The 25,773-nt window shown below is 45.5% G+C and overlaps 1 protein-coding gene across 8 annotated transcripts in view; it reads left to right on the forward strand.

The window, feature by feature from the left end:
* Positions 1-24,566, forward strand: part of MAST4 (microtubule associated serine/threonine kinase family member 4) — a gene marked incomplete at both ends in the record, with an annotated part of 610,384 nt that extends 585,818 nt beyond the window's left edge. For 4 of the 8 annotated variants that reach the window (XM_080702972.1, XM_080702974.1, XM_080702976.1 and 1 more), the window contains 8 exons: positions 846-973; positions 1,540-1,775; positions 5,290-5,490; positions 8,320-8,549; positions 9,125-9,247; positions 16,781-16,917; positions 20,184-20,365; positions 20,701-24,566. In XM_080702972.1, coding sequence (XP_080559098.1) covers positions 846-973; positions 1,540-1,775; positions 5,290-5,490; positions 8,320-8,549; positions 9,125-9,247; positions 16,781-16,917; positions 20,184-20,365; positions 20,701-24,566 — 5,103 coding nt within the window. The remainder of the gene's footprint in view (positions 1-845; positions 974-1,539; positions 1,776-5,289; positions 5,491-8,319; positions 8,550-9,124; positions 9,248-16,780; positions 16,918-20,183; positions 20,366-20,700) is intronic. The other 4 variants (XM_080702973.1, XM_080702977.1, XM_080702979.1 and 1 more) reach the window with 1 other exon arrangement.
* Positions 24,567-25,773: the final 1,207 nt, after the last annotated feature.

The following is a 25,773-nucleotide window of genomic DNA, read 5'->3' on the forward strand; positions in this document are numbered from 1 at the left end:
GAACATTATTTTTTAATAATTTTAGCCTTTTTAGGTTGGGCATGTAGCTCCAAGATAGAGCACTTGCCTAGCAGTGTGAGACCCTGAGTTCAATTTCTAGTATTATGATAGATAGATAAGAATAGATGGACAGGCAGACAGGACAGACCTGGGTTATATCCCCAGTACCACAGTAGGTAGGGAGGGAGGAAGGAAGAAAGGAAATGGGCTGAGACCTTAAGTTTGGTTCAGATCCCCTACAGGAATTCCAGTACCAGCACAGGAAGCTGCCTGCCTGTGTATGTGATTTGTAAAACAAATAGGATGCCTGGCTCTTAAAACCAAGTATGTGCAGCAGCCCTCCCTTCCCCCAGTATATGTTCCCACCCCCACCCAAATCTTGAAACAGATAATTTATTCTTCTCATTGCACTCAATTTCAATTCATTTTTCTTCTTCCTACCCCTGACTGGTAGCCATTAAACCTTTTTTCTCTGTTATTTTCTTTTTCTGATTGACTCCATGGTTAAAAAGTAATCTAAGATGTGCATTGATCCTGAGGCCTAGAAACCCCAATGCATCTATGGATTTTATTTGCAGGTACAAAGTCCACGAGCTATGGTGAGAGAGGGGGATGAATTCATAGGTCCCACTCTAATCACACACACACACACACACACACACACACACACACACACACCCTTCAGCTCAGGATTCAATTAAACAACATTGCAAGTGCTTTCCTAATACCTGCTCTTAGTTCACACTTTAGTCGTTCTCTCCATTTTTTCCTCCCAAGACCTGAGTTTTTTTTCTGACAAGCACTGTCTAGAAGATATTAACAAGCACTGATTATTTGCCTTCCAGGTTTTCAGCAGTATAGATCGAATAACTCAGAATTCAGGAGAAGAGAAGGAAGACTCTGGGGACAAAACCAAAAGCACTACTTTGCCATCCACGGAAACATTAAGCTGGAGTTCGGAATATTCTGAAGTGTATGTGAGATGCCTCCTAAGTAGAATCACAAGCCGTAGCTGCCAGAGCAGTGGCTCTTAAATCTTAGCAAAGGGCAGAATCACCTGCGGGGCCCGGTGAAGACGCAGGTGGCTGTGCCCAACCTACCGCCTCTGTTCCAATGAATCTGGGATGGGTCTTAAGGATGTGCATGGGGGAGGGGTGTTCTCTTTTTGTCGTTTTGATATTGGGAATTGAACCCAGGGACATTGTACCTCCAGGCCCTTTTTTATTTTGAAAGAGGATCTCACGAGGTTGTTGCAAGTCTCACTACATTGCCGAGGCTGTCCTCCAACCTGCCATCCTCCTGTCTCATCCTCCCAAGTACTAGGTTTACAAGTGTGTGCTATCATGCCTGGCTCTAAATTGCCCGGGCATACTGATGCTGCCAGTCTGGGTTCCACACCTAAGAACCACTCTATTAGATGCTTCTTGGTTGGGTTTATCCAAGTCCCACTTTTACCTGTTCTTTTTTTTTTCTTCAAAATTCACCTTTAACACAGTTTCCTAGTGTGTATGTATGACTTTGTTTTTGTTTTTAATCAAGGCAACAGTTATCCACATCCAACTCTTCGGATACTGAAAGCAACAGACATAAACTCAGCTCTGGCCTGCTTCCCAAACTGGCTATTTCAACAGAGGGAGAGCAAGATGAAGCCACTCCCTGCCCTGGAGACCCCCACGAAGAACCCGAAAAGCCAGCCCTTCCTCCAGAAGAGTGTGCTCAGGAGGAGCCTGAGGTCACCACCCCAGCCAGCACCATCAGCAGCTCCACGCTGTCAGGTAAGCTGCTGGGCACTGCCTGCTGCCCTCCTCCTCCAGCCTGCGAAGGGGTGGAGTGCTCCTAGTCCCAGTGCCGGCCTGGTCAGGCGGCAAGGATGGAGTTTACGTCCTAGACTTCTGCCATGGGCCCACCTCTGGGGCTTGAGGGACAAGCTCCTGAGATTCGAGGTCAGGTTCTCAGACCCCTCCTCAGTTCTCAGACCCCTTCTTGACCATGACAATACCAGTAGTCAACTCATAAAAATTACCCTCAAGAATGTCTTGAGACCCCATAAGGAACAGCACAAAGCCAGCTTTCCCTCTAGCATCCACCTGGATGGTGGTTTCTTTGAGGAAGTTGACTTCTGTTAGGGGGTATGGTATACCAAACAGCTTACCTCTGCACACTAGACTCATACTGTTCACAGCAGGATGCTCATACCATGAGGCTGACAGACACCTTCCAGAGCTTCAAGGCCTGAGGAGAGGGAGGGAGTCAGAAATATCAACACAATCCCAATAGGCTTCTAGATGCATATGAAATAACTCTCCCACTGGGAGGCAGTCAAGCCCTTGAGCCTTACTTTGCCAGCTTTCTTGTAATGTTGCTTTATGCGGCGCAACCTTCCTGACAGAGGAACAGTGCCTCCACAGGTGCCACAAGTACTTAATGTTCTGACAGTACTTGCTGGCCCTTAGCAATGGAGGTATCCCCCTTATATAATCATACCCACACCTTCCTCAGAACAAGCCTTTGAGATGTATTTAAAATATCACCTGATTTATATAGATTTTACACATAGCGTGTTCTTCTTTAGATCATGTGCATTTTTGCTTTTTCTAAAAGTGAAGCAGGAATATGGCTATAATAACTGCTTTAATTTGGCTATATTCAATAAATAGTTTGATAACTATAAGTGATTTCAACATCTTTCAGCTAATTGAGTATTTGTAGTAAAGGGTTTTTTAGTCATCAAAAAAACAAAGTTCACAGACTAGATTTATTTCAGGAAAGTTTGTATCAATGCAGCTTCACAAATGCTGATAGTTGATCATGGGGAAAAGTGATGTCGGTTTTTCTTTTTTTCCCTTCTCACCTCAGTTCTGTTTCCATTTTGGATAATTCCACTTATTTTGTGAAGCCAAGAGAATAGCAATGTGTAAGTAGTATAGCAGCAACATATTGCTGTATGCATTTGGGCCATTTTTAGGTTCTCTTGGTACTTAAATCAAAGGTAGATAGAATGAGGTTTTTTTTAATATTTCTGGTTACAGAGATCCCCATCTGGTTCTTAGAGTATACCTCCTTCATTTAAAATAAATTCTTAACATGGCGAGTGGTTTACTGTCTCTTAGGATCTTCAGCCTGCTCACTATCAGAAAGGTAGGAAGTGAAGGGAGGGGAACAACGTCTAAGCACTTGATTGATTACTTTCATAATTAAAAAAAAATATGCCTGGGTACTGCCATGCATTTTGATTAATAGATGCAAACCACCTTTCTTTCTCTCTCTCCCCCATACACACACTAAAAATAATCAAAGACCTTGGGGGCTGTACAGAATAGAGAGATGAGCTGATTTACTTATAGCCAAGGATAATTAGGGAACCTGAAAACCGTGACTGTAGTAAAATTAAATTTGTTGATTTTTATATTGCTTCACCATCAAAAAGAAGGAACCCTTGACATTTAGAGAACATTAAGGTGACATTATCCACCATTGGCAGAAAAGAAGCACACACTTCTGTGCATTGCTGCAAAATGAGATGGCAGCGTGAGAAGAGAAAGTTGTGTTCTCTCCCACTAGGAAGGCACAGCTTTATCTCTGCCTCTCTTCTTTCATGGCTATATTGTATTTGAATCCGCAGTAAGTCTTAATTGTACCCAACAATGACATACTGTTCTTCATCTTACACATGTTTGTAATCCCATCCAAGCCCAATTAGAAAGAGAAAGGAAGTGGGTAACTCACCGAAAAAGCTAAGCTTGAGTTTTCAAGCAGTTTTGATCAAGTCCTTCAAGCTGCTGATTTCCTTAAGGAAATAGAATGGATGCACTGTTAAGTGAGAAGCTTTTAGCAGAAAAGAGTTTTAAAATGACTGTTCTCATTTGCCTTAAGATTGTCTTTTTTCCTTGGCAGGTGGGTGTCATGTGGAAGCCCATGAACCTTTTCCTGTACATGTAACACAGTAGACAGCCAGGAAGTGTGCTATGTCCATACTGCCTTCCCAAGTCCCGGGCTTCCCTTAGCTTAGACCACAGCTGAGGGGTCTGTTACCTTTATGAACCAGAACCAAAGAAGAGGAGCCATGTGTCCAAGGGGTGTGCATACTACCGTGTAACTGAAATGTTGTCAAATTAGGCTCTTTCCTAGGCAAAACATATCACATGGTCAGCCCTGTAAAAATGGTCACAAAACATATCACAAAGGTCAGCCTTTGAAAGATGTTACATACTCTGCATGGATTATGACTCTTGGGATAACTATGGAATTGGTGGTTTGTAAGCATAGGAGGCTTATGGTATAGATTTTCCAAATCCTACTTTTCTACTTTATCAATATAGAATTAATGAGACAGGCGTGGTGGAGCGGGCTTGTAATCTCAGCATTTGGGGGGCTGAGACAGGAGGATCATGGTTCGCGGCCAGCCTTAGCTACTTATTGAGGCCCTTTGCAACTCAGTGAGACCCTGTTTTAAAATAAAGAATGAAAAATAGGGCTGAGGATGTAGCTCAGAAGTAGAATGCCCCTGGATTCCATCCCCAGTACTGGAAAAAAACTAATTCCAGTTTATATTGAGGGTTAATAAAATAAAAATAAAGATGGTTCAGAGGCATAGAGAGGATGGAAAATAACTTGAGGGAGGAGCAGTATGTGACACATTATCTAGATTAAAAGTCGGGAAGCTGTGAGCTGCTGAGGAATGTGGCAGGGACCATCCCGTGTCTTGTCCTTTGAAACTTGTAAAGAGCTTGGAGTAAAAGGAGGCGTGCGCTGTGGGAGGAGTCAGGGGAAATGCTCTCTGTACTCTTCCACAAGTGGCGTACCAGAGCCTACTGCGAGGAAGATGGTGAGCGGTACAGGCACAAGCTTACAGAGTAGCTGAATAAGGCCCTGTGCCAACGTTACTAGCAGCACTGATGAAGGTCATTGGCATCCTCTACAAAGCAGGTGGTCCTGGTCCTCCTTAAGGCAATGCTGGGTTCATAGCATGGCCTCTCCTGGAGGGCTGGGATACATGGGATCTAAAAGTACGCAAAGTGGTTTATTCCTCTAGTTAAATGGAATCATTGATTGAGATTCTAGCAGATTCATGTGCCAAGAGAGTGGAGCCTGAATGGATACCTCCTTGTCTCCGCCTCCTCCGTGTTCCTTTCTCAGACCAGGGCTGTTTTTCCTGTTGCCCCGATGTCGTCCAGACTTACCTACACAAGAACACGTTTCCTTGCGTATGTCTTCCCTCTCTCTCGTCTCATCCCCACCTCTCCTACCCTAGATATTCCTGAACATGTTTATTCCTTCTTCTTTGTACAGTTGGCAGTTTCTCAGAGCACTTGGATCAGATAAATGGACGAAGCGAGTGTGTGGACAGTACAGATAATTCCTCAAAGCCATCCAGTGAACCCGCTTCCCACATGGCTCGGCAGCGATTAGAAAGCACAGAGAAAAAGAAAATCTCGGGGAGAGTCACAAAGTCCCTTTCTGCCAGTGCTCTTTCCCTCATGATCCCAGGAGGTAGAGAGACACCTTCTCGCATGCAACTGTGTGATTTGTGCATGTGACACCACCCCCCCCCAGTTTGGAATGCTGATTGAGATGCAAGATTGCTTGAAGCATAAGGGCTGGTGTCCCAAGACAGCTCTCAAGCTTCTGTTTCCAGAACCCCTGATTCTGCAAACCTTTGGGGCTCCCAAACAGCATGTGTGGTCTGCTTCATCTCAGTCTGCATCAGAGAATGAGAGGGGCTTCCTTCCATGAAGGCGTATTTCTTTTCTTTTCTTCTCTTTTCTTTTCTTTTCTTTTCTTTCCTTTCCTTTTCTCCCCTTCCTCTTCCCCTACCCTGGAATGATTTTCCTTCTCTACACTGTGTATCATTTATATACTTTACAGAGCTGTTTCCAGCATCTGTGTTGAAAAAGCTAAGTAGAGTTTTTCTTACTTAATTAATGAGGAAATAGACACAGAGAACGTAAGCTTTTCATTTCTGGAGACACAGAGCGTCACACCTGGCAGTGAAATTGTGAGTTCTTCCAACCCTGTTGGTTGAGCTCTGCTTCCTCCTACTGGTAGTCAAATCCTTCTCTGCCCTGTTTTGAAAAACTGGGCTTAATTATGGTATTTTCAGATCACAGTGTTTTTCCATAACCTGGGTTTGCCTCTCCTGATTACGAAGTCTGTAGTAATTCCACTGGCAGAGATGAAACGTTCACCCTGGTGGCCGTGACATCACGCAGAAGACAGCAGGAAGTGGAGCCTGAATTATGTTGCAGATGCCTTGTATCTGGAAGAATACAGACCATGTCAAAAAGGGATTGTTTACATTTTTAAAATTCCATTTTTGTACACAAGGAAATGCGATTTAAACAAATGCTGATTTAGGGGTAGTGCTCACTCTAGCAGATCCAATCTCTGGGAAACATCCCTCCTAGCACTATAAAACAGACACCTGTCTCCCCTATCTGAGTGACCCTTTATAACCCAAAGGTATCGCCCCAGGGTAGCAGCACAGCAGGAAGGTAGATTAGGTATGGTTTACTTGACTTTTAAAAGCAGGAGAGAGAGCTCACACATTGGTAAAGTAAGGAAGTGGTTCCACTGGGGAGATGACAGAGATCATCATGGGGTAGATGATGGTGGCCCTTATCACAGTATGAATCTGTGTGTCTACTCTGCCTTCTTCCCAGTGGTTTGTTGTAGGATTGTCATTCTACCAGTGTGCCTCCCTTTATCTGGTCATTTGATTAGACAGAAGGTAGGAAAGAGGACCAGGAAACACAAGAAGTCAGAGTGAAGGAATGCAGGTAGTGGCATGCTTAGCTTTGCTCTTCTTTGAACAATATAAAACTTGGGACCTGGGTAGTGTGGATACTTTCCATTTACTGTGGCCACAGTGGGAGCCGCTGCACCCCAGTGAGTCCTCAGTAGCAATGGGTACTTTGTAGCCTGGTGCCAACTAAGCTCACACTTAAACCTCAGCATCCTCCAATAGATTGTTCTGCCTTTTCCCAAATACACACTTAAAATTTCACATGATGAGTTAAGATCTGTTTTGATTCACCAAGAACAGTGATACTAACTACAAATTAAAAGTGTGTTGCCAGGCATGGTGGCACACACCTGTAATTCCAGTACTGGGGAGGATCACAGGTTCAGATAGGAGGATCACAAGTTCAAGGCCAGCCTTGGCAACTTAGTGAGACCCTATTTCAAAATAAAAAGGGACAGGGGTATAACACAGAGGTAGAATGCCCCTGGTACCAAAAAGGAAAAAAAAAGTGTCTCAGTGTGCTCAAGCTGCTATAAGAAAAAAAAATTAGACTAGGTAATTTATAAATGACAGAATTTATTGTTCATAGCTTTGAAGGCTGGGATGTTCAAAATCAGAGCACCAGCAGATATCGTGTCTAGCAAGGACTTGCTCTTCATAGAGAGATATTTTCCATATTCTCTCCGGCAGAATAGATGACCAGCTTCCCTCAGGTCTCTTCCTTAGAGATACTAACCCCATTCACAAGAGACAGAGCTCTCTAGCTATTATCACCTCACAAGCAACCCCCACAAGACTATCACTGTGGAGACTGGGCTTCAACGTATGAATTTGGAAAGGCATATTCAGAACATAGCAGTTTGCTTATAAAAGCAGAGCAAATTGGTGCTTTAGAAGACAAACTTTGAGTTATTCTTAAAATTTTTCTATCATACCTCTCTTATCCTAAAAGGAACCATATTAGATTTGTAAGTACTATATGAAGAAAATCAGTTGTCTCTATAGTAATGAATCATCTTTTATAGAGAAGTCACTGCATTCATGTTTTCTTTATTAAAATTTATTAATCAGTACTTGTCCAATAACATCAGAAAAGTCAGCTAGTAGACTCATTATTTTCCTGGTCATGTATGTTTGGAAGGAACCATTTTTTAAATTGTTTATGTAAGACTTGAAGTCTAGTATCCGACTAAACAGTTCTCTGCACTAGGACATACTTGAAATACATGCATCTGTTACTTATTTCTTTAATTAAAACAAAATATAGTAAATAAAACCATCATAGCCAGAAAGTAGCTAATCTTTCTGACTTTTAGTATAGAGAACTAAGAAATCATAACTTTAGAGTATAAATTGAAAATTAGTTAAAAATAAAGACATTTATGATGTTTCTTTGGCAGACTTTTGCTTTGAAATTCATGCCAGTTACCAATCTAACCCTTTTAGCATTCTCCTTCATTTCGCCACTGGAAGCAAGTGGGCTTGTTTTGTGGCCAGGCTCCGTGGGGAGGGCTGTCTGCGTGGATGTTTTGTGCCCTGGATTGGCTCTGATGGCTGTTTTTTAATTTTCTTTACAGATATGTTTGCAGTTTCTCCTCTGGGGAGTCCAATGTCACCCCACTCTCTGTCCTCTGACCCTTCCTCTTCACGAGATTCCTCTCCCAGCCGAGATTCCTCAACAGCTGCTGCCAGTCCCCATCAGCCCATTGTGATCCACAGTTCAGGGAAGAACTATGGGTTCACCATCCGAGCCATCCGGGTATATGTGGGAGACAGCGACATCTACACTGTGCACCATATTGTCTGGGTAAGACCAGCAGTCGTGTGCGCATTAGCTTTCATTTCCAGCCAGACTGGAGAATGGGTCGGGTGGCTGAAGCAGAGCTGATACAGAAATATTTTCTGTTAAGCTGACATTTGCGACTTGTGTGTGTGTGTGTGTGTGTGTGTGTGTGTGTGTGTGTGTTGTGTGTGTGTGTGTGTTCTTTCCCTTTATCTAACTAGTAGAATTGGATTTGAGAAAAGACCAATCATATCTCTTAATTCTGTCCAGTTTCTATATTTGATTGTCCATTCTTACATACCAAGCTGGCACATAGAGTAGTCATGGATAATCTTATTTCCATCCTTTTTTCATTTTTTTCCAGCCTTGTTTTTCAAAAGCACACTCTAATTTACTTGAAAAGTTTTTTGAGGAAACATAGGAATCATCCTTTTTTAGAACAATGACAGAATAGGAACCATGACTTTTCCATACCCTGTTAAGAGCTTAGGAGCCTTTGTGAATTGCTTAGAATATTCTGCCAGAAAAAAAAAAAAAAAAAAAAACAGTAGTTAGTGTTGTTGTTGCTTACAAATATATACTCTCCTCTTGGACATTAGAATGTAGAAGAAGGAAGTCCAGCATACCAGGCAGGACTGAAGGCTGGGGATCTGATCACGCATATCAATGGAGAACCAGTGCATGGACTCGTCCACACGGAAGTTATAGAGCTCCTGCTAAAGGTATTGCCTGTTTATGCCATGGTACTGGGGAGAGTGGGCAGCACAAAGGAACTAGTGCCCAGAGGTCAGTTTCTCTATGAAGTAAGTTTGTGGAATAAATTGAAACCTGTGCAGTGTCATTTCTCAAGGATGTTCGGTATTCTGAGGTTGAATATAAAGACAGATTATTAGGAGTTTTCTGGTTTTACATAGTGAAAGAATGTCCTTGTATTTTCATATTCACTCCCTAATTTCACTTTTCATTCTAAATAGTAAGAATTGTCTTCATTGATGTATGTCATATGGTAGAATCTATTTGGGAATCACCTACCCTGAAGGTGATTTTCTTCAAGAACTTCCAGTAAGCTTTATTCTTGCATTGGAGGAGACAAAATAGTATTAAACTGTGAGATCAGAACTAAAAGTTTAGTCTGAGAGTTGGAGTTCCTTCAAAAGAATTGGAGTATGTACACATGTACTATAAATGATAGAAATAAGAAGTTTTAGTAATTACTAAGTCTAGTCCCTACTACATACAGACATATAAACTAATGTAAATGGGGATCAGTTTTTGCCCATCAGGTAAGCTGAGCAGAGCTGTAGAGTAAGGTCACAGGACGCATGCATGTGACTGGAGAGGGCAGTGTGTGTGCTGGTCCTTCAGGGCAGCTCTTTGGAGTTATTTACCACCTGCCAACTCCAGAATATGAATCCATAGATCTAAATATGGATGAATACAAGTTTGAGTTTAGATTTTCTCAGGAAAAGAAAGCTAGTTTATCTGTGATAGGAAATGCAGTTTCTCCTTGTAGAATTATTTTAGAAATCTGCAGATTGCTAGATGACCTATTGCTTCTTGGGCACTGCACTTGGGCATTGTAAGAGGTGACCAGCCAGAGAGATGTGAGTCTCAAAGAACCCACAGCCTTTTTAGGCTATTTAGCATAAACATGTGTAAACATAAACCCATACACATGGTTAACATAAAGTTCATTCAGACTGACTATAGAGGACAAGGGATGGGGCTCAGTGTTAGAATGCTTGTCTGGCACACACAAGGCCCTGGGTTCTATCCCCAGCACTGCAGAAAGTATTTTCAAACCAGACTGACTCTAGCACCCTGGTGGTAGATGTTGGTAGCACCAGAGTTAAGGGATGGTCTTTGCCCTTCAGCAGCATGGGAGACCTAGGTGAGAAAAGAAAACTTCATTAGCTCTAGCAGAAGGAGGAAGGTCATACTTCTGGAGAGGACATTCCGTGAGTGGAGGATGCATCTCAGTGAAGTGTCACTGATGGGGAACTTGAAAGAAAAACAGGAATTTGGAAGACACTACAGAGAAGTCGGGTGCACAAATCCTTCACACCCAGATGCCATTCAATGACTTCCTTCTTTTTCTGACATTCCCCTAGCCCGCACAAGAGAACTTTGCAAAAGACTTGGAATCCAGCCTCATTCCCAGAAGCAGTAATGTGTGTATCATGAGGTCTAGTGTGAGGCAGTAGGTAGGAAGCTGTGGCTCTTGATCCATTCAGAGCATTAATGAGGCTTTGCCTTTGGCTCAAGACCCATGAGGATCTGAGAATCAGTAAGTTTGTGGAATAAATTGAACCATGGTGTTCTCCTTTGGTTGTTGCCCAGAAGCTCCAATGAAGGATCAGGGCCACACGTGTCCTGATTCATGTCTTGTTGCCCATTCCATTCAGTTTTGTAGCAGGAGGCTTAGGATAACTGGGTTGAGCCTACACTTCTGTCATATGGCTACTTACTAGGTAGAAACAAACCACTTGTGGCCCCAACATGGAAAAGACCTCAGGTTTGAAGTCAGCAACTGTTTCTGATAATGGTCTAAATCTACCTGGGATGGAGTGCCAAAAATCAAAGATAGAGCCAGACTGCCAATTTTCATGTGCCTTGGCTGTGAGAGCCACCAAAATGGTCACAGACTACCCAAAACAGCAAGTCAAGAAGAAATGCAAAGATTCATGAGTAGCTGCTTTACCCACAGTACGTAATCCTGTGAGCCCTGGTACCCCGTCATCACTGCCTCACCAGCTGCCCTTTCTCAATAAGCGCGCAGGAAGCTGGTGGGTTTCCCCTTTGTCTCCTATATCTAGTATATAAGCCTCTCTGGTTGGCAGGGACTGCAAGGGTAGGCAGACAAAGGTGCTTCCTGACTTTAAATTATTTTGTAATGCCTTGTCTGCCCACCTTGACCTCTGGGGCTAGAGAATAAGTCTGTGTTCTGTAGGTGGGCTTCTTCTCCTAGCTGGCGCTTATCCTGCTAGAGCATTACTGATTTTAAAAAGGGTTAAAAGATTTTAAAATACTTTATCATGCCTCCTACCTTCTTTATAATAGTGCTATATGCAAAATAGCTCCTACCACAGCCTATCTACTCACATAAGCAGAAGAAAACTAAACTGAAATATTTATATTGAGGAATATACATTTTCTATTTGGCTGAGTCCTCGATGACCACTTTCATGATTTATCTTGTATTTTAATATGATTCTGTATCTTAAAACCTCTCTTCCAACTTCTGTGAAGTTGGACTATGTATTTCCCAGAAAGGTTTCTGCGAGATCTCTTAGCACAGATGGCCCTGTGTATAACATGTGGCCTCATCTGGTCTCGGAGCACCTTCTACAGCCCAGCGCCTTCATTCCAGGATCCAGTCACTGTGTCGCTGAGATTGCTTGAGCATAGTGGGGTGGGGCGCCCCGGCACCCCATGAGGCCGTGGTGCGCTCTGCCACACGCCTGAGGAGAGGATCCTGCCTGTGGTTCATAAAGGAGGCACTCAAGAGGAGTAACTAGTGCAACGAAACAAAGAGGATGCTAGGGATTTAATTATCTTCCCAGTGAACTGTGTAATCATGCAGCCTTCTTCCAAATTTAACCAGCGGTTCTTGAACAAAGAGCGTCAAGTGCCTCATATCCACCATGCGCTCCCACATGCCATCTCTGGCTCAACATCAGGGCGGTGGCTCTCGTCCAGCATTCTTGGACGCTGTTGCCACAATGTTTACAAAGTCCTTACCAAATCTCATGGCATCCATAGGAAAAGGGGAAGAATCACAAAGTATAGGGCTATAACGTGTATGTTTAGAAACATCATAATATTTATCTTTTACATTATGAAAACAGTAAGCATTTTCTGTTTCATAGCTTCACATTTGTTCTCATTTTCCCTTCTAACTTCACAGTGGATCTGCTACCAAAGCTCTAACCTACATGTACAAAGTCACTCAGCATCTTAGACAAATAGGCTCGTACAGACTATTCTATAAGACTGCTCTAATTTGACTCTCAAGTGGCAACATGACTTCCTTCAAACTTTTCCTGCCACAAGGAGCTAATGACCTTCATTTGTCCCTTAGGAAGCAATCTAAGAGAACTTTATAAGTAGGTTGACGTCACTCTTCACCCCTTTTAGTTAAGGATGGAGATCCCCTGCTCATGGGATAACCTATCAGACCTGACTTCTGTAATCCAGGAGACCTTCTATTCAGCCAGGTTGCTTTACTAGTGTAGCATTGCTTTAAATCTGCAGTGCATATGTTAAAACTTCAAGAGCACTTGGGCTGGGGAGCTTCTAGATACCCAAATGGGGACCACCAGATAGCATCATGACCGTCTTCACATCTGCTGAGTTCCTGATATGCAGAGCATAGTATGAAATGCTGAAATAATCACACAAAAATGACACATAAAAGCCAGGCGCAGCAGCACATGCCTGTAATCCCAGTACTTGGGAGGCAGAGACAGGAGGATCACAGGTCTAAGGCCAGCCTTGAACAGCTTAGTGAGACTCTATTACAAATGAAAATTTTAAAAGGCCAGTACGAAAAAAAGACAAAAATAATAGCCAACACAGAAAGAGTAGCTGGTACCTGCCAAGCTCTGTTGCATTTAGTCAAATAGATGCATATAACCCTCATAGCTACCCAGTGAGGTAGATGCTATAAACAAAAATGTCCCCATATTGCAGCTTAAAAGAGCAAAGCAGGGAGAAGTTAACAAAACAGCCAGGCCTTTCTGCTACGAAGGAGCAGAAGGTGATTGGCAGTTAGGCAGAGCAGCTCTGGATCCCGCGTCTTCCACTCCCACAGCCAACCCTTCTGCACATGAGGTCTCTAATGGTCAACAACATGTGGTCTAGCGTCTATGGGGAGACAGTGGTAATACCAGACTATAATTGAAGTATTACTCATAACGATCACACCATAAACACAGCAGAAGTTTCAAAGGAGAAAGAGCTTTCCACTAGGATGCATGGGAGTGGGATTGGAGAATTAAGGCAAATGTGTGCAGGGCTTTGAAAGATGGACAGAAATTCGGTGTGTAGGAAAGGGAGTGCAAGATAGCCTAGACAAGAGGAAGAGGGGTGTCGACCCAAGGGGAGGGACCTCAAGGTGTGCAGGGTGTACAGGGAGGCAGCAAGTTGGAGCCAGGTTCATGGGAGGTAAGACATGCAAGAACTCTGGGGCTGGGGTGGACACTGGGGTCAGGCAAGGGCTCCGGGATGCAGGGGGAGCCCATCCCCCACCTGTGCTCTGCAGAGAAAGGCAACAGTGAAGCTCGGTTTGTTAGCAAGGCCCACTGACGAGCTAACAGAGCCAGGCTGAGTGAAGAGGCTGCGTAGCCTGACTGCTATTGTAGTCAGTTCAGCCAGCTTAAAATAATTTCCCTCCCACTGTGCACTAATCAGGAAGAGTTTTAAAGTAAGAGTGAATTAACTGCACATTAGCAGTCTGCTGGCTACATTTCTGTTGTTGTTGCTTTTATCTTTTAAGCAAGTGCCACAGAATTTCTCTAAGAGGTCGCTCATTCATCAAGAGCAGTTAATTGAAAATAAACCTTGGTGAACTACAGGAAGCTGAATTCAGGTAGCACTTGCTATAGCCAGTTGGTTCCACCAGGTGGCAGGCTTCACAAGTAGCACCTATTTGTTCAATCACCCTTTCTTCCAGCTCTTAATGTTTCTAACTTAATATTTACGCTCTACATCCTCTGTGTACTTCCCCTTAGAGAAGTTACCTTTGATGTTTTTGCATAAGTCAAGAGAATTGTCCTCTGAAAGAGCATAATGTAAAAAAGAAGTGAGAACTGAGTTTGGATTTTATAGGGGTAGAGGGTGTTTGTACAGAGCCTAGTGATAGCCCTCATTTAGCATGTCCTCCTCCTCACTATTTGATAATGAGAAATTTTCAGTATTTGTATTATTTGTCTTATACAGTGTTTGTGTTTGGGGGTTACTGGGGCTAAAACCCAGGGGCATCCTACCCGAGTTACACCCCCAGCCATATTTTTTATTCTTTATTTTGAAACAAGGTCTCACTAAGTTGTAGAGGGCCTCACTAAGTAGCTGAGGCTGTCCTCAAACTGCGATCCTCCTCTCTCAGTCTCCCAAATACTGGCATTACAAGTGTGTGACACCACACCCAGCTTTGTCTTATAGGATTTTATGATGGCCTTATACAATTTGGGGATTTTTGTCTTGATGATCTGATACTTTGACCATGCCTCATGTTAATGATGGTGGTTTCTTCTCCAACACTGGTATAAGCACAGGCAAGCACTGTGCCAGGCCCAAGAGAGGTGTGTGTTGTGGGGGCAGAGCTCACCAGGTCAGTTCATAGCAGGATGGGGAGGAGCAATGGGGTGAGGGATAAGAGAAATGGGCCTGGACAGGTCCCTTCCACTCTATGACCTTGAGAAAACACTCTCAGAGTCTCTGGTTCTGTTGTCCTTACTACAAAGAAAATAATCCTCTCACCTTCTGGGACTGTAAAACAACCCTCATGACTGTTACAAAAATAGAGAATGTATGTGAAAATGGTTTAAAAGTCAACCACTGCAGTGGCGCATGCCTGTAATACCAGTACTTGGGAGGCTGAGAAAGGAGGATCACAGGTTCAAAGCCAGCTCAGCAATTTAGCAACTCAGTGAGACCCTGTTTCAAAATAAAAGAACAAAAAATAGAGCTGGTGGTGTGGCTCGGAAGTAGAATGCCCCTGGGTTCCATTCCCAGTACAGCAAAAAAAAAAAAAAAAAAAAAAATTATTTTTAAATTTAAAAATAATAGCAGTGGAGAGAGGAGTAAATTTTAATTCACTGAGTGAAGAGTATATATATTATGCAGCCAATACAAATTGAGTTCTTAAGGAATGTTTAACAGGGAAAGTTTTTCAAAACTATACAATATAAAATAAAAACAATATAAACTTATAAATACAATATAAATAAATTTTTATAACTGTCTTTCTCTCCCCATGTATATATAATATATAATATATATACTTACATATGCCTGAAAAAAGACCAGCAGCAGCTGGGACTATAGCTCCGTGGCACAGTACTTACCTAGCATACACGAGGTCCTAGGTTTGATCTCTAGCACTCCCACTCTCCCCCCAAAAGTAGCTATAAATACATTGAATATTACTGGCTGGGTAGCAAGTTTCTCAATGATTTTATTTGTACTTTTCTACCTTCTTCTTATAATAGCATATAACACTCCCCAAACTGAGGAGAGGGGTAGCTGTTATTACAAAAACATTCAATCCTCTGCTCCCACCACACTGAACTTCCCCCCACTTGATACACCACTTAGAGATGAGCTTTTAAATGTCTACCAAGCTAACGTCTTTCTCCTTAAAGTATCCGTATGTTCAAGGTTAGCGGGGCCCTTGCTTACTTTAAAAGGACGTATTTCTCCCCAGGCTAGTATGAAATTCAGGCAGATCCCTGCGTTGCCAGAATGACTGTCCCCTGCCCTGGGCACCTTGGTCTGGTGCTGACTCCAAACTCAACTCCATCCCTCAGGCCTGCCCAGCAAGCCCTGTTCTAGGAGTGAACAAAAACACATAGAAAACCATCAAGAATTTCCTCCCAGTGCATGGCCTTGTTAAAGAGCGATTTCCTCCTCATTGGCACATCCTCTTCAGCTCTGCAAGCTGCCAGGTTTTATGACAATAGAAAAGAGCCTTTTAAAATCATTAAGAATAAAAATCTCGTTCGGGCTTGCTGCTGTATGATTTCTAGGCCAAAGGAAAAACACAAAAAGAAGAATATATCAACCACGAGCAGACAGCCACTGGGCACGTTTATACTTAATACATATGGATGAAGATAACTTATTTATAGAGCCCTTTCCATGTGTCACACACAGTGCTAAAGGCTTTACAAACTCTCATTTACTTCTTGGATGAGCCCATTGGGATGGGCAGGATTGATACCGTTGGCCAGTACAGCGTAGATGACTCACCTGAGAACTTGGGAGGGCAAGCAGCCTGCATAGGACAGAGTTTTGATTGGAACTCATATATGCAGACTTCAGAGCCCACCCTGTGACAGAGACCTCACAGGACGCCTTCTGCCCCTTTAGGATAGTCAGAACCTCATTGACGGAAGGGATATTTGGAAACAGAAGGGTGCGCACGTGGATGCTTCTGTCTTCTTTTATTTGTCTTTGGCTCTCTTATCCAAACTGTTCCGATCTTGTTTCATCACACTTTCCCTTTAATATCAATGTATCTTTTTTTTTTATAGAGCGGAAATAAGGTGTCAATCACCACTACTCCATTTGAAAACACATCCATCAAAACAGGACCAGCCAGGAGAAACAGCTATAAGAGCCGGATGGTGAGGCGGAGCAAGAAGTCAAAGAAGAAGGAAAGTCTAGAAAGGTTAGTTAAATTTGTCTTCTTTGCGAGTTTGGTGTATATCCCTTGCTGTAGAAAAGTCACTCCTGACTTCAATGCTCATGAATGAGAAAGATCTATTTCTTCATGAGAAATTTTATGCCACGGTTCACATATATTTACATGAAAAGTTTATATTCACAATAGCATCATTTTTCATAGGAAATAGACTTGATACATTTTCATTATAGAAGGATTTCAATTGCTTTTTATCCCTTGTGAGCACCATGAGAAGACCTTTTCTGTTTTCAAAGCCCTTAACCTCCAGTTCAGTAGAGTTGGTTTTGAGGAACTGGACCATCAGGCAGTTTTTCACATTCAATAAAATTAACAGTTGTCCCTTAGGTCATCTAAAAAGAGCTGTTTAAATGCTTGATATTCCAAAATAACTTTTTTTTTTTTTTTGCAAGACTGGGGATTGAACTCAGGGGACATTCTACCTCTCAGCTACACCCCCAGCCATATTTTTTATTCTTTTATTTGAAACAGGGTCTCACTAAGTTGCAGAGGGCTCACAAGTAGCTGAGGCTGACCATGAACCTGCAATCCTCCTGTCTTGGCCTTTCAAGTACTGGGATTACAAGAATGTGCCACCAGGCCAGGCTGATAACTCCATCTTTTTTTTTTTTTTGCGGGTCTGATGATGGAACCCAGGGGCAGTCGACCTCCAAGCTACACCCCCTGCCCTATTTTTTATTCTTTATTTTGAAATTGGGTCTCACTGAGTTGTAGAGGGCCTCACTAAAAGTAGCTGAGGCTGTCCATGAACCGTGATCCTCCAGTCTCAGCCTCCCGAATGCTGGGATTAAAAGCGTGCGCTACCACGCCTGGCTGATAACTCCATCTTTAAAGCCTTAAGAAGGAAGCCTAGAAATAAAATGACTTTTTTTGGTCTAACTGGCTGAAATCTAAGGAGGTGACACTCATTGGCAGCCTGGGCAGCACCGAGTACCCTTTTGTGCCCCCTGTGGACGAGAGCACAGTGTCCACCTGTTCTGTGGAGGGATGCTTCTGGCCCACAGCCCTGGGCGGGCCTCATTTAGGCTGTCACATCCCTCTGCTTTACTCTGAGGGACCTGGCTGTCTCATCTTAAGAGGACTTCAGAGAGAAATGTAGAAAAATAAGCAAATGAAAAATGCATCCTGTATTAACTCCAGTAAAAACAAAGGTATACTAGAAGGAAAAGATAATTAGACTTTCCGTAGCTTAACGGCGATGTAAAATAAAACCCCACCATTTTTGTAACCAAAAGGCTTTGGTGTAGCTACATGGGGAAGAACAGAAAAAGGGCAGTATATTTGGTCAGAACATAAAAGGAGATTTACAAGAGTTTATTTTTCCAAATAGGAAATTAACAGGTAATTTGTACAACAAGAAAAAGTTTTAAAAAAGAAAGAAAGAAATACCAGTGTAAGCAATATATGATAAATGGGACAAGAAACCAGCTTTTAAAAAACAGAAGGTGGTTTCTCTGGAGAGTGAGAATGCAATGTATGTTTCTAGAACTATTGGAGTTTTTATTTAAAAATAATTTTTTATACTGGAGATTTAACACAGGGGTGTTCTACCTTTGAGCTACACCCCTAGCTCTTTTTAAATTTTGAAAGTCTTGATTGATTGCTCAGCCTGACATCAAACGTACGATCCTCCTGTCTCTACCTCCCCAATACTAGATTTACAGGTGTTCTGTAAATACTCTGTACCAGGCCAAACTATTTGACTTTTTATCCAAAGTGCACTTATTACTTTGATTAAAAGTTATTTGCACATCCAGGTGTGGTGGCACCACATACCTATAGTCCCAGGACTTGGGAGGCTGAGACAGGAGGATTAGAGGTTTGAGAACAGCCTCAGCAAGTAATGAGACTCTTATCAACCTAGCAAGACCCTGTTTCAAAATAAAAATAAAATAGGGCTGGGGTGTAGCATGGAGGTAGAATGCCCCTGGGTTCAATCCCTAATAACACACACACACACACACACACACACATTCAAAATCCTTCTGTTCTTTTTTATTTTGCTTTCTCTTTTGATTGTGCTTTAGGTTATATTAAGTAAATTCTTTCAAGGAGCAGCAGTGTTACAACTTTCTGTATAAGCTAATCATTGGTGGGTTAGGCGTCTAGAGTGATGGTAAAAGAATTCCAAATAGCTACCAACTACACTGATGAGCAGTGGACAGCTGTACATTTTGCTTTTGGATGTGCTCACTGAGCACTAAGTGCACTTTTGCATCTGCTGCGTGGTGTCCACTGCCCATGCTGCGTGGTGTCCACTGTCCATTGACACTACAGGCCCCAGCTTCACCTTGCCCGTGTGTTCCCTGTAAATGCACTGCTCACATTACTAGGAATACTCAAGAGTCCCCGTGGAATAAGTGCAACAAACAGCCCTTCATAGATAAAACCTCTGCCCAGTGTTTCATCAGTAAGGAATTCTGTATCTGAGACAATACAAGATAAGTCACTAGAAGAAAAGCCATTATCTCTTGATAGATGTGGGGTATGTACTCAGAAACTTTCACGCAAAGAAGAGCATCTTTACAAACCTAACAAATTTTTAAAATATGCTTGATGTTTCCTTTATTCCCTTGTTCTTCCTAAGTGTCTAAATTAAGAGGAGCTTTACTGTATGCTCTCAAAGACTGTGCCTCTCAAGTCACGAGAAAGTCTTAACCTTAAAGTGGCATCCTTCTCTGTAGAAGGTCTGCTATCGCATCACTTTATCTGACAGAGGCCCTATTTCTCTCAGCATTCTCACTGCTATGACCCAAAATTCCTGACTCTCATAATGTAGAGGAAGAAGATTTATTTGCTCACAGTTCTGTAGGTTTCAGAGTTTGGAATCCATGTTAGACCAGGTCAAGTCTATGGAGCATAAGGCATGGGTGCAGGAAGAAGAGAAGTGTGCAAGGGCTCTGCTCTCATACCATGGAGGACAGAAGCAGAGAGGGCAGAGTGAAGGGGGTCCGTGGACATACCGATTGTCCCCAAAGCCACACCTCTTCTAGTAACACTCTACCTGCCTACGTTACCAACCAATGAGTCCATTCCAATGGATTCATCCACTATTGAGATTAGAACCTTCATGATTCAGCTATATTACTTCTAAACATCAATACATGAGCAGCTCAGGAGACATTCTATATCCAAGTCAAAATAGCCCCTAAGCTGAATATGCTGGTATCCTGGAAAGGCAGGTGTGTTTCCAAAAGAAGTCTCTGACCCATTTTTTCCTGTTTCCACTTTAGGAGGAGATCACTCTTCAAAAAGCTAGCCAAGCAGCCTTCTCCTTTACTCCACACCAGCCGGAGTTTCTCCTGCTTAAACCGATCCCTGTCATCTGGAGAGAGCCTCCCAGGATCCCCCACCCACAGCTTGTCTCCCAGATCGCCCACGCCAAGCTATCGTTCTACCCCTGACTTCCCATCTGGTGAGTCTCCTGGTCTAGACAGCAGAGAGAGTTGAAAGGACGTAAAATCATCTTGTGTCCTGAAAAGCAGGAAGCTCATGGCAGGTTGAGGAGACAGACTGCAGTATCTGTAGGGATGAAACAGGTGCCGCTCTACTCACCATTAAACTGAGATATGACATGGAGACCTGGGCTGAGCCCGGGTGTGCAGGGTTAACTGAGAAGTATTTATTTCATTAGTGAGATATTGGGACAGCATGCTGACCTTTACCTGGCCTTACCTCAGCTGGGCAGGAAATGTGGGAATGGAAGGAAAGAGGATTCTGGATGCTCACAGCTCTATTTTCTACCTACAGGGACCAATTCCTCCCAGAGCAGCTCCCCGAGTTCCAGTGCCCCCAATTCCCCAGCGGGGTCTGGGCACATCCGCCCCAGCACACTCCATGGCCTGGCTCCTAAACTCGGTGGGCAGCGATACCGCTCAGGAAGGCGCAAGTCTGCTGGCAGCATCCCGCTGTCCCCTCTGGCCCGGACACCCTCGCCAACCCCACAGCCCCCCTCCCCTCAGCGCTCCCCATCCCCACTGCTGGGACACTCCCTGGGCAGTGCCAAGATCGCTCAAGCCTTCCCCAGCAAGATGCACTCCCCCCCGACCATCGTCAGGCACATCGTGAGGCCCAAGAGTGCCGAGCCCCCGCGGTCCCCTTTGCTCAAGCGTGTGCAGTCCGAGGAGAAGCTGTCACCCTCTTACAGCAGTGACAAAAAGCACCTGTGCTCACGAAAGCACAGCCTGGAGGTGACCCAGGAGGAGGTGCAGCGGGAGCAGTCCCAGCGCGAGGTGACCCTGCAGAGCCTGGAGGAGGCCGTGTGCGATGCACCGTCCCTCAGCCGCGCCCGGCCCGTGGAGCAAGGCTGCCTGAAAAGACCCATCTCTCGGAAGCTGGGCCGGCAGGAGTCTGTGGACGACCTGGACCGGGACAAGCTCAAGGCTAAGGTGGTGGTGAAGAAACCAGATGGCCTCCCAGAGAAACAAGAATCCCACCAGAAACCCCATGGCCTCAGCAGTGATTCAGAAAGCCACGTTCTCTTTAGGCTGGAAGAGAGAGAAAAGAAAGTCTACTCCAAGGCTTTAGAAAGGTCAAGTCATTTTGAAAACAAAGTAGTGGAGACCCAGTCTTTGGGCAGCCTGCTCAGAGATGCCCTTCACAAGCAGGCCAGCGTGCGGGCCAGCGAGGGGGGGGCCTCGGAAGGGCCCGTGGTGGGCTGTGGCCAGGCACCTGGGGAGCATAGCCAGGGCGCAGGCGATCTCAGACAGGCCTCTGCTCCCAGCACCCTCCAGGACAGTCTCTGTCCCCCTCCCGACAGGTCCGCCTCTGGTAAGGCTGAAAGTGTGGAGAAGGGTTCCCAAGCCAAGGAGTTCCTCCGAAGCGAGAAGCTAGACGGCAAGCTGGCCAACATTGATTATCTTCGAAAGAAAATGTCCCTTGAAGACAAAGAAGATAGCCATTGCCACATGCTTAAGCCCAAGATGACACCAAGCACCCATGAATGTCTGCCAGGAAACCCCGTCCGGCCCATGGGTGGACAGCAGGAGGCTCCGCCTGGCTCCGAGAGCCGGGCGTTTATCAGCAGCACCCATACAGCTCTCAAGGCCTTAGCTGGCCGGGTGGATGGCGGAGCAGAGAAGTCGGGCTTGGTGGCCCCTGAGTCCCCTGTCAGGAAAAGCCCCTCTGAGTATAAGCTGGAGGGTAGGTCAGTTTCATGCCTGAAGCCGATTGAGGGCACACTAGATATTGCTCTTCTGTCTGGACCTCATGCCTCTAAGACAGAGCAGCCATCACCGGAGCCTGCAGAAAGCCCCAGCCCAAGTGGTGACATGGCACCCGCAATGCCACCAGCTATCCCTCGCAGCAGTGGGAAAAAGGGCGAAGCCGTCAGCCTGCGAGAGCCTTCATCTGCCAACCTGAAGACAAATAAATCCCACCTGCTAGAACCTCGGTTCCTGCCCCCAAGCCGGGGTCTCCAGAACCCACCACCAACTCCCCTGCCTGACCCAGACTCAAAGCAGGACCGGAAGGTTTCCCATCCTGCTGCCAGGACCCCAGTGATAGTCACAGAACATGATCCCCAGCAGAGAGAGAGTGGCCCCAGAAAAAGCCAAGAGCACTCCACTGATATCCAGGTCCTCCCTGGCCTGCAGCAGACGCCGCACAGTGCTGACCTGGCCAGGCCACAGGGCCTGCTCTCATCCCAAGGCGGCCTCTCAAAGGAGAAACCAACCCTGAAGGAGGCGTCTGAAAAGGGCCCTTCTGCACCCAGAAGCGAGCAGGCTGCCTTGAGGGCTGACCTGCACAGAGACCCCTCTGTAGAGCTGAATCCTCCAGAGACCACAAAAGCCAGCGATAAGTCCAAGCATCATCTTTCTGTGGGAAGGACCCGCGTCGATTTCTGCATGCAGACTCAGGCTGTGGAGAAAACATGGGGGCCTTGCACAAAACCAAGGCACAAGGATGGCGGAGATGAGGCGTGGTCCCTGGCCAGGGAGGACTCCTTCTTGCACAAGGCTGGGATGCTTTGTGAGAGGGAAACAGGCACGGTAAGAAGAGGCCTGGAGCCCAGGCAAGAAGCCTCTCCTGCCAGGTGTCCTCTGCAGCCACTCGGAACAGAGAGTGGGAAGAGTGAAAAGCTGTCTGGTTTGTCCTCTCTGCAGAAAGAGGGCCCCAAGGAGCCAGACAGGAAAGAACTGTCTCTACAAAGGCACATGAGCAGTGGCCCTCAGCCCCCTCCAGCCACCAAAGAACTGCCCAGCCTGGCCTCCGGGCAGCAGCACTGCGGTTCCCCAGGTCATGCTCCTGGCAGGGAGACGGGGACCAAGCCGGGTGCTGCAGAGCCCAGCCCAGGTCTCCAGGACTCTTCCAGGTCTGCTGCTCCTGTGCACATTGACAACGGCAGCCACAGGCCCCGACCTGGCCCTGACGCCGGCCCCCCAAAGTCTAAGCACCCAGACAGGTTCGTCTCTTCACAGAAACCAAGCCTTGGGGCTGCAAAGGGCAAAGATTCCATCACACAGCCCCTTGGCGGTTCTAGCAGAGACATAAAGGGCAACAGCAAGGGCCCAGCAGAGGTATTCGCTGCCACCCCAGGCTCCCAGAGCAAAGCCCGTGATGTGATTGGCCGGGGAGAAGGTGGGCCCTCCATCCCAATGCACACTGAAGAGAGTCCACTTGATAGCAAACTGAAACCCACCAACAGTGGGCGAACCCCAGAGGTACAAGAGAAGCCCAGGCAAGGACACCCAGGGCCCATCGAGTCAGCAGACCAGAAGCCATCTACTGTCAGTGAAAAGCAAAGCCTTTCCCCAAAGCACCCCAAACCATCCACTGTGAAAGAATGCCTCGCCTTGTGCAGACAGACAGAGCGAAGCCCGAGTCAGCAGGGACCCGGCACAGACAGGAAGCTTGAAGCGAAAAAATGCACCGATGCACTTTACCTCCCAGCCACAGGCAGCGGGAAGCTGGAGGCTGGCCTGTCCCTCCTACCTGCCGAGGCCCAGCCGAAAGGCCTAGAGAAGCTAGCCATGGGGCTGGAGAAGGGCTTCCCAGAGGCCAAGGGCAAAGGGTCTAGCCCCCAGAAGCCACTTGCTGAGACAGGCAAGACCAGCTGCATGAAACGATCACCCTCAGCCACCGGGCAGAGTTCTTTCCGATCCACGGCTGTCCTGGAGAAGCCTCTAAGCTTCCCCTCCAGCTCGCCTGAGGCCCGGCTAGGAGTTCGTGATGCCACCACCATGACCAAAAGCGACCTCTCTTCTGCTGCCAGGGCCAATGGGGGCACCCTGGAGCCCACAGCCCCCGGCAACAGGGACCAAAGGAAGTCCCAGCCCGGGGGGGACGGCAGAACCCAAATGACAAAGAGCGACTCTCTGCCATCCTTCCGCCTGTCCACCCCTGCGCTGGAGTCACACGGGCCAGGTGGAGCTGGACACCGGGGTAGGGCGTTCTCTGTCACCGCCACCACCACGGGAGAAACCAAAGGGAGAGAGCTTGCCCCCAGCCAGCCTCCCCCACCTAGGAAACAGAACATGGGCAGGGAGGCGACCAAGGCGCCCCCAGCCCCAAACTTGGATCGCCCCATCACCCTTTCTTCGGAGAAGGACTTCGTGGTGCGGCAGAGGCGGGGCAAAGAGAGTTTGCGTGTCAGCCCTCACAAAAAGGCCTCCTAAGGGGGTGGGCCCCAGGGCAGGACCTGGAGACCCCACCTGAATGTGTAACTGTCCTGACCACCTTCGAAACCAGCACTGTGTGGAGATGTCCGCCAGGCAGAGCTTGGAGTCTCACTGAGGAAGAGGAGAGAAAGAAAGAAAGAACCTTCTTCCAGATGCCTTCCCAGTTGTAACCGGTGAAACTGTTACCAGATAGTGTTTCTACAAAAGAAATACCTAAGGATCGAGGGTTGTAGAGGAAAGAGATTTTTCTCTGTAAATATCTAGCAGTGTGTTTGGTTTGGGATGTAGAGTCTATACCTTGCTGCTGATTGCATCGTTTACTACAGCTCCTTTAAATTAAGATCTTTGCTTTATGACTTATCATAATGTAGGAATGAAGCAAAAATGGTCAAAACTGGGTGTATGTAAAATATAGATACATCCGTATTTCGTGTGTGTACACATCCACCTGCACCGTTTTGGTCTTTGGCTTGAGAATATTTCAAAGGCTCCGTTTTTCTAAGTAGAGTTAAAGATGAAAGAAAGCCCTAATTATGGTAGATTGTGAGTTTTTAATGTGTATTTTTAACCAGAGTTTCTGACAGTACTGTATTCTGGCTACCTATATTTCCAGATCCAACACAAGAATAACCTGATCGCTACATTTGGAATCCTCCATTAGGAATGGCTGGGACAGATGGAGCCAGCTGTTTTCATTTTAGGCATCCTAGTGGACATGTGGATCTTTAGGTCCAGCTGTCTCCAAGGCTGGTTATCCCTGTCTGTGTTTATATGTCTGGTCTCCATCTGAGGTAGAACAGGGACTTTAAACACACACCAACTTTATTTCTGTTCTTTCTTTCCCTTCTTTTCAAGCTCTTAAAACTCAGGCCTTTATGCTGTGAGTGACCAGTCCGAGAAGCACACGTTTTGTGGTAGTCCTGCATCAGCCCTGCTCTTGAATACAAAAGAAAACCACTGGCAGCACACGAATTTGCTAGTACTTAAGTCGAGCGATAAGCATCAGGCATTGGAAGAGGTTTTAAATTTGTGTTTTCGAAGAAAAGGAAGGGGGTGGGTGGAGTTTGGTATATAGAATACAAAGGAATTAATCAGGACATCGGATACATTTTAATACATAGCTGGGGCCTTATGTTGTAGATGAAGCTTGCTGTTTTTAGCAAGTTCCTGGGTTTCACATTCCTCTCTGACGCATCGAGTAGCT

The sequence above is a fragment of the Muscardinus avellanarius genome (genome assembly GCF_963383645.1).
Source record: "Muscardinus avellanarius genome assembly, chromosome: 1".
Classification (NCBI taxonomy): Eukaryota; Metazoa; Chordata; class Mammalia; order Rodentia; family Gliridae; genus Muscardinus; species Muscardinus avellanarius.